This window comes from Castanea sativa, chromosome 1 (genome assembly GCF_040712315.1).
Source record: "Castanea sativa cultivar Marrone di Chiusa Pesio chromosome 1, ASM4071231v1".
Taxonomy (NCBI): Eukaryota; Viridiplantae; Streptophyta; class Magnoliopsida; order Fagales; family Fagaceae; genus Castanea; species Castanea sativa.
In genome coordinates this window covers 33,279,036-33,289,005 of record NC_134013.1, presented here as the reverse complement: position 1 = coordinate 33,289,005, position 9,970 = coordinate 33,279,036, and the positions used below count along the sequence as shown (strand labels likewise).

At 30.7% G+C, this 9,970-nt stretch overlaps 1 protein-coding gene across 1 annotated transcript; it reads left to right on the top strand.

The window, feature by feature from the left end:
- The first annotated feature begins 5,686 nt into the window (after positions 1-5,686).
- LOC142641552 (sucrose transport protein SUC2-like) lies at positions 5,687-9,700 on the top strand. Its single transcript, XM_075816003.1, has 4 exons — positions 5,687-6,976; positions 8,418-8,481; positions 8,583-8,626; positions 9,143-9,700. The coding sequence occupies exons 1-4, from the start codon at positions 5,765-5,767 to the stop codon at positions 9,326-9,328; spliced, it is 1,506 nt and encodes a 501-aa protein (XP_075672118.1). The 5' UTR covers positions 5,687-5,764; the 3' UTR covers positions 9,329-9,700.
- Positions 9,701-9,970: the final 270 nt, after the last annotated feature.

Genomic DNA, 9,970 nt, shown 5'->3' with positions numbered 1-9,970 from the left:
TATGTGATTATGAATAATTGGTTCTAATTGGTTATAATTATAATCAATTTGAGATTAATGATGTGTCATAATTTGATTGGTTAGGACTACATTTTATGGTAAGGTTGCACACACCTAATTAATTAGATAATTAAACATTAATTATTCAATGAGTTATTGGTGCAATTATCTTTTAATTAGAGTAAATTTGGAATCAATTAAGTTTGAAATGAGAGTGATTGGAGTCATTTAATGTTAACTAGGAGCTAATTTGGGACTCATTAATGTTAATTGTGCTGAAATCATTTTCTAACAAATGACATCTGCTCACCATTTCATCGATATTTCTCAGAATATTTTGAATTTATGAATGAGGTTCATTTTCCCAGAAACTAGACATCCGAGGCTTCAATTTGTGCACAAGAACGAGACAATTCTGATCAGAATTGAGTCAGATATGATTTTTCAAGGTTGGCTCTACAGGCTGTTACAGCAGCTACGGGAAAACTGAATTTTGGCTTGCTCATCACTCCCACCAATCTCTCCATTTAATGCACCAGATTTTCCCAAAGGCTAAGGTCTAGGTTCATGATTCTTTGTCAACCCTCATTAGTGGTCTTCTATTCATATTTCCTCCACCACTACTATATAAACTCCCCCTCTCCTTCATTCCAAGACACACACAAAAAAAAAAGCCCCACTCTTCTCCTCTTTTGAGTTCTAGAAATTTGAGTAGTCTTTTCATATCTTAGTCTTCTTGAGACTCAAGGTATTGAGTGAGACTCACTCTTCCTCTCCTAATTCTTCTTTTCCTCCACCCTTAGGACCTCCCTCAAGAGTCTCCTCATCCACCATATGGATCTTGCATGAAGGTATAATTCATTTTCCTAATTAATTTTTTGTGTTGCCATGATGAGAGTTTAAGATTAAAGTATGATAATAATCATTTAAATTCCTTTAAATATGTTTGAATGTTCTTAATTGTTCTTATATGTTCTTCACATGTTCATGCATTACACTAGTTTCGATCTTAAATCCACATAAAAAACATGAAAAATATGTTTGTTTAATAATTCTTTTAAATTCTTGAATCTAGGATATCACCATCCACACACATTCACTAGAATTTATTTTCAATCCAAATGTAATGCTTAATAAATTGATTTAGGGTTTATCACATGCACATATATTAAATTCAACATGAAAATTGATTGACATATTGGATGATATGATATAAATGTTGGCCATCATAGTCTAGAAGAGTGGTTTCACTGGGCAAGGTGGGCGCTTAACACCTTCCCACCTTGTAACATAGCCTCCGAGCTTAGATCAAGAGTTAGTAGAACCAATGTTTATCCTTGTAATTTTCAATTTTTAGATTGTAACTAGGAAACAAAGTTATATACTTTATCTTAGATTGTGCCTAGGACCAAAGTCATATAATTTTCCTATGATCCATGTAAATTCAATTGAAAATTAATAAAATGGAGAATTTTTCAATTTTGGTTTTCTTATTTATCCCAATAATTAAATAAGTGGCGACTCTATTGTAAAACCCTTAATCTAAAGGGGAAAATATAATTAGTCAAACCTCTATTTTTAGAGGCAATGACGCGACTCCACCCATTTACATGGGTTTGGCCCAACACACCATAAAAAACGGGCCGGGGGCGCGGTCTCTCACAATAGGAGGTTTCACCATATCACATGATAATAACTCGTATTTATTTAATTTTTTCATTTTTTTGTCACTTTAAACATATAATAATAAGATCACACATAAACATCTATGACTAAACTCATAATGACTAGATATATACTAATTAAATTTGAATACATAATATGTTGAGTCATTTAAATGAATCACATTTCATGTCACTCTTTAATAATTTACCAATATTTGAATATAAATTTGAAGAAAGCAGTGACCTAATTTTGAATTTATCTTTATAGTTGTTTCTGGATTCTTCTAATTGTACAGTTCAATAAGTAATAATTAATAAGTTTAATCAATTTTCTTCTCTATGTTATGACTTTTTTCCCTTCCTTCTAAGCAAGTTCAATTCCTTTATGTTTTACATTGATTTTTGTTTTTGTTGATTCATTGAACTAGTTTGTATTATATTCCTAGGATCCGAATCATTGCCCACTTTCTAATATTGTGAATCGTTTGGGGACTAAAACAGCAATTCATTGAACCTAATCAACCACTAACATTAACTGTAAAGTATTAATATTAACGAATAGAAACAATGAAATTCATTAAGAACCAATTGCAATATAAAATTCTATATGAATTGAACCATTTCACCATCAAACTCATGTATAATCATTTCAAAATTTCTAAACACGTGATTATTATGTATTGTTATTTAATATCATACTATGAACCTTAAAAAATGATTTTATTATAGATAGTAGACGAAATGTTATAATACTATTTCAAACAAAACAACAATATGAAAGCTTTAAAAAACCTTCCTAATGACATATGGGTTGAAATCTTTTCGAAAGTGGGCAGAGATTCGGCAACACTCTTCGGATACATTAAGTTAAGGTAAAAAAACTATTTCTTCAATTTGTATCTATTTATTCATTTTCCTCTATATAAATAATTCAGTCTATTAATTTAATTTTTTCCTTTGTCTTAATTAGTTGCAAACACTTCAAGAAGTTAACAGAAAAGAAATTAGTCCTCCAACAAATTGAGCTGACTCCGTATTTCAATCATCCAACTCTACTACATGACAAAGAAAAAAGCTTAATATTTTCATATTATGAAGTAGAAAATCCTTATGCGCTACTAATAGTGGGAAGCTACCAATATTTTTTTAATGAAGAAGTCGTTGTAGGAAAAAAAAATAATTTAAAAAACTCTTCCATGTGACAATTTATTGCACCTTATATTTATGGAATCATGCTACTTTGTGAGTCAAATAATGAAGGCATTGATATCCTTTTGGAAATTTTAAATGATGAACATGGGAAGCATTGGCTTGTCAAATGCCGAAAAATGCTTCGACTACTTACTGTAGGAATGGACATGTATAAAATTTCAAACTTTCATGCATGCCACAAAATTGGAATGGGACATTGAAACCGAGATGAACCTTATCCTTATGGTTATGAAGAATTTGTAGTGACGTGCAAAAGATGCTCAATCGACTTTGAAATGTTTAAGTTGGTGCATAGGCTTTTTTAAGTCTCTTTTATTGTATTTTTTTAGTCTGATTATAGCATCACTTAAATAATAAGATTCAATATTCTGTTCCATTGTTAATTGTTTGTTAAGCTTTGCAAAAGTTTTACAATTATGATTTCCTTAATGGTTTGCCAAAATCAATGGTTATAGATTGTGGAAAATTCAAAGTGTAATCAACCTTATCCTTGTGATTATAAAATATTTGTAGTTAAATGCAATATATATTTTTAATGTTTTATCTAATTCTATCCTCTTTGTGATAAACTCAAAAAGACAAAAAAGAAATTGACCAATAGTATCACTACAATTAACCATTTCCCGTGTGGTTATCAATAGTATTTAAATTTTATATATATATATATATATATATATATATAAGAATTATACTATGCATCTTAATATGTATTTTCAGTATATCCATGCAATTGTAAAAAAAATTGCATAATGCAAAGTTTTGTTAATCAAAATTTTCTGGTTAATAATATAAATTTACACTTAACTAAGCCTTTTAAACATGAATAAATCTACCTAATAATATCCTTACAACATTTTTTAAAGACTTAACAAAATATAAGAATGACTATTTATCAATAGTATTTACATTATATATATATATAAGAATTATACTATGCATCTTAATTGTATTTTTTAAGTATATCCATGCAATTGTAAAAAAATTACATGATGTTAAGTTTTGCTAATGAAATTTTCTGGTTAATAATATGAATTTAGACTTAATTAAGCATTTTAAACATGAATAAACTCATGATTAATAAATAAATAAAAAACAAAACCAATAGTATCACTTAAATAATAAAATGCAATATTTTTTTCATTGTTTTATTAAATGATATCCATTCCCGTTTAATATTTAAACATGAATTTAGACTTAACTAAGCCTTTTAAACATGAATAAACTCATGATTAATAAATAAATAAATAAAAACAAAACCAATAGTATCACTTAAATAATAAAATGCAATTTTTTTTCATTGTTTTATTAAATTATATCCATTTATCAATGTAATATCTACCCCAATCAACTCAATAATTTGTTAATGTCGGCGGTGATAAAAAAATTTAAGTTTTGATTGTATTAAAAAAAATATTAAGTTTTGACTATTGATAACAAAATTTTATAATTTAAGATAAAAAATTATAAAAATTTCATAATTTTAAGAAAATGGTAGATACTCTTGAAGTACAATTGCATGGTACTCTACAATTATATTAAAAAAATGACATAAGCTTATGAATTAATATGAAATTTATATTAAAATTTTCGATGGGATTTATTGTATGGAGTAATATGTTAGCGGTGATTTGCAAATATCTAATAATTAGTCAGCATACAATATAACCAAAATATAAAATTATGACAGATGTTACGTCCATAATATTTTTATAACAAATTATAGGTGGTTAGTTGTTATTAGTTCAAATTTGACCATAACACTAAGATTACTTTTTTGTCCCAACAATTATAACCCGTAACAACCTGCCACTTAAAATTTAATTTGTTGTAAAAATATTGTGAAAATGTTGTAGACATATTATTTCTCTAAAACTATTTTGTATAAAAATATATATATAACTATTTATTTGAAATCTGGTAATTATGGTAATTGTTTATATCTCCTAAAATTTTAAGAAAATATCATATATATGGTTTTCAAAAGGAGTCTTTATAGAAAAATTTAAACCAAATAGTCTCGAAAAGTGCGAGTTTTCAAAAACTTATCTTGTAACATTAGAAAAAGTTAAGGATAAAGTCAAAAGCTTTTAATGAAATAAAGATTCTAAAAAAAAAAAAACCGTATAGATATATCATATAGATATACCGCATACAGATAAATACCTAGTAGTATATTAGTCAAGATGAGTGGGTAGAAATAGTTTTAAAAGTACAGCATCGCATATAGTTTTTGGAAGTAACAATGAAGATGATAAATAAAACAAATTATCATACCCATGCTTCCATGCTACAAAGCAAGATTCATGACAACCGAAAAGACCTCTGTCAGAAATACCATATATATTCCTAACATATATCTACCATTTATTTAATTTAATAGTTAGTTTTAAAAATATATAGTTATGAAAGTATCAATTTAGATACTCATATATACTACAATTCTATATATGATTATAGTAAAGCAAGCAAGCTTTTTTCTGTCAACAGCAAAAAAGACCTTTTTTTTTTTTTTTATAGAAGGAACAGCAAAAAAGACCTAGTAAAGAAATTAATCCTTTCTTCCTAACCTATATCTATTTATCTATATAGTATCATCATTTATTAAAATGTGGACCCTTTCATAAATTCAAATATGGAGAAACCAAGAACTACACAATTTACTGTCGAAATAAAAGGCAAAGAGTCTTTAAGGCAGTGATACACGCGTAGGCAGTGACAGTGTTTTCATTGTAAACTGTAAAGTTAAATGGATAAGGCACAAGATTAGCAAAGCCCACCGGCCTAAATTGCCTCCACACTCAAATATAAATTTGTATCAAGCACATAGCAAACTCTCTCACTCATACACACACGCAAACAAAATCTGAGAAAATAGTCTCTTCTCTGCCATGGAAGTTGAAAGTGCTAGTTCTGAAAGCAAAGCGAGTCCCGTGAGGAATATCTTTCTGGTAGCTTCAATAGCAGCTGGGGTTCAATTTGGATGGGCTCTACAGCTTTCTTTGTTGACCCCATATGTTCAGCTTTTGGGTATTCCTCACAAATGGGCTGCTTTCATTTGGCTCTGTGGTCCTATCTCCGGCATGCTTGTTCAACCCATAGTTGGCTATTACAGCGACCGTTCCACCTCTCGTTTCGGTCGCCGTAGACCCTTTATTGCCGCCGGAGCTTCCCTCGTCGCCGCAGCTGTTTTCCTCATCGGATATGCTGCTGACTTTGGTCACCTCTCTGGTGATTCCTTAAACAAACCCATAAAGCCACGTGCAATTGTTGTGTTTGTGGTTGGGTTTTGGATCCTTGATGTTGCTAACAACATGTTACAAGGCCCATGTCGTGCTTTTCTAGCTGATCTCTCCGCAAATGACCAGAAAAGAATGCGTATATCCAATAATTTGTTCTCTTTCTTCATGGCTGTTGGTAACGTATTAGGCTATTCTGCTGGTTCACTCAAAACACTCCACTCCTTTTTGCCTTTCACACGCACTGAAGCTTGTGATGTGTATTGTGCAAATCTCAAGACTTGTTTTTTCATCTCTATTGCATTGTTGTTAACTTTGACCACATTGGCTCTCACTATGGTGAAAGAAAAAACATTTTCAGAACCAGAAAGAGATCCTGCAGAAGAGGACGATACTCGTGTACCATGTTTTGGTGAAATAGTTGGGGCTTTCAAAGAGCTTAAAAGACCCATGTGGATTTTGCTGTTGGTGACATGTTTCAATTGGATTGCATGGTTCCCTTTCTTTCTCTTTGACACTGATTGGATGGGGAGAGAGGTGTTTGGAGGTGATGCTTCTGCGAAAGGAAAGCTGGGGGAGTTGTACAACGTGGGTGTACGCACTGGTGCATTGGGGCTGATGCTTAACGCTGTGGTGTTGGGGCTCACATCTTTGGGGGTGGAGCACTTGGCGCGTGGGGTTGGGGGAGTGAAGCGTTTATGGGGTATTGCTAATTTCTTGCTAGCTGCGTGCTTGGCATTGACTGTGTTGGTTACCAAGTTGGCCAAGGACGCTCGCAATGGTCATCCGGCGGTGGCGCCACCACCGGGAGGCATTAAGGCCGGCGCTTTGACTCTCTTCGCGGTGTTGGGTATACCGCAAGCGGTAAGCATTTCTACTCAGTATAAGACGTATCTCATGCATTGCATATATTTATTACGTTATAGTTGAGGAATTAGAAATTTGAATTGCCTTTGTAAAGAATGATTATCTAATAAAATTGTCTTATAAGATATTTTTATTGCAATATGTGTGGATTCCACAATATTATGAATAATAGGTCTCATGAGATACTTTTCCTTAGTTAAAATCATATTGAAGTGCAAGTTAATCTTTAAGATCTTTGACCGGTATATATTCATTTGTCATATATCTATTAGTATATTATAAATCATATTAACTAGTGTCTTTAGAAAGCTTGTTAGTGATAATCTTAAGAAAATTTTAATACAAGTTTAGTAGAAAAAAAAAACTATCAAAAATGAAAAAAAAAATTTCCATAAAAAGTTTATACTTATCATAATATATGGGTCCTACATGATTGTGCATCTACACACTATGATAATACATAATCAATGCATAAAATAATTATTCTTACCTAACTGGACAATAATAATAATTCTTTCCAGCATGATATTAAAGATAATATAAATTTTATTATATAAGTCTTATAAATTAATGTCATCAATTAAAAAAAAAGTAATTTAAATAATTATTTATCATGTTGTTTAAATAGTACCAATTATATGCTTACTACATCCCTCTGTTAAGTTTTTTTTGGGTAAGATTTGTAAGATTGAGATCTCGTACATCAACAGCGAATGTAATTAGATCCAAATCCAACATGACAAATAACAAAAAGTTAAAAAATTAACTTTTATAGCTTCCATTAGATTATATACCATATGATATTGCACAAGATGTCGATCCAAATTTGTATTATCATTTTTCTTTCTTTCTTTGTTGATTCTTGATATCTTTGCATGTTCTCCAGACGTGTTACATATATCTTCCTCACTTCCTCCCGAATTCTATTTTTGGCCCCATCCTACCTTTTTTTGCGAGCCACACTTTGCCTTTTCTTTCTCTCTCCTCTATTATTTAATTTGTAATTCATTTTGATAAATGTTGATTGCGTTTACGTTAAAATTCTTTGACATGAAAGAGGGAGACAGAGAGATCTATAGTTTTTGGAATTTAATGCTTAATCCTCGTTACTTTTTTATTTTTATGTCAAATTATTTAATGTCATTATGTTACACTCAATTTATTTTAATTTATTGCATGCCAGAAGATTTGTATTTTTATGAGATTACCAAATAGAATCAAAATTCATATTTCTCCCATCATTCTAATAATTGAATTAAAAAAATAATAATTATTATTCAATACTTCCCTCTTGCTCAATTATTGAATTATAAAAAAAAAAAGGGAAAAAAAATTGTGAAATCTAGAACCATATTAATTAAGGTAGGGACAATATTTAAATAAAGGAACTATTTGTTAAGAGAAAAATAAATAAAACATTCCTTGCATATTGGTGCAGGTGACATTTAGCATTCCTTTCGCTTTAGCTTCCATATTTTCTAGCACATCTGGCGCGGGCCAAGGTATGGTTTCTTTTATCTCATATATATATATATATATATATCCAAACTAATTCCTTGATTGCTTTGAGGTATATTTCTCTTATAAGTGTTGGATCTTGCAGGCCTTTCTTTGGGAGTTCTGAATCTTGCAATCGTGATACCTCAGGTAGATTTCACTTCAGTTTCCTTTTTTCTTTTATTTTTCAGTCACATTTTCAAGGTTCTAGTTACTTCAACTAATAAAGTTTTTTTTTGTTTTTTTTGTTTTTTTTTTGTTTGAGAATCCAAACCCGGAGGTCTACTTTATTGAAAGTTTTTTTGTTGTTAAATAGATACTTTAATCCAATTTTTTCCTACACTAAACGTATGTCATAATGGAGCGGGCAGTTTAAATATTATTATATCTGTTTTATTTTTTTTATTTTTTTATACAAGATAGAATTCTACTCTAACCTAATCTAAGTGTATATGTGTGTGAAATTCCCTTCTGGAGACTTGAACCCCGGCCCTTGCCCCCCACACCCTACAAGCACTTATATGTATTTAATAGTATTTTTAATAAATTTTAAATGCATGATCTCACCTTTTACCTTATATGATATTTTTTAGATTAGTTAGCTATCTATTTAATTAATTTTGAATTCACGACCTCACCTTTCTCCTTATCTTTTTTTTTTTTTAGATGATCATATCGGTTACTAGTGGACCCTGGGATTCCTTATTCGGAGGTGGTAATCTACCAGCATTCGTGGTGGGCGCTATTGCAGCTGCAATAAGTGGAATGTTGGCACTCACCCTGCTCCCATCTCCAGCCCCTGATGTTCCTAATTCCAAAAATGCAAGGCCTGCCATCGTTGCCCATCTTTGAGAATTCCCAAGTTCTTTAAGGTTCATCCCCCCACTTTTATTGTGGGACAGTTGTAATAGAATAATTATTAGGTATTCCTAGAGTATGGTAATATGATGTTCACTATGAATATAAAAGGAGGGAGCAACATGTAATTGTATTCTAGAAATATTTAATAATTTTCCCTTATAATAGACATGTGTCCTAAGGTCACCAGATGCTATCACAGCCATTTTTGTTGTAATGGCATCAATGGCTACAAAATCCAAAGCGTCAATGGCTGCATCATGTGTGATACTGCCTTTTTTTTCTTTCTTTTTTTGGGTCTGTAATACTTTCATGCCTAATAGAAGGAAGGAGAATATGATATAGTCCTTTTTTTTTTATCTGTTTTTATTTTTGGTGATTTTAAAAACCATATCCCATGCATATATATTGTGGTGATAAATGTAACATTTTACACCTCACAACCCCTGTCAAGATGATGGATTTGTCCAATAAATACTACAAATATAATGAGACAATCTAAATATAAATTAGGCCATATTGTTGGTAAACATATGGCGAATTGGGCAAAGAAGAAAGGAGTTTGTTTAGCCCACATTGAGTAGCATAAAAACTTCAAGACTGAAAAGTTCATTTGTTATCCCAAACTGGAAAGGT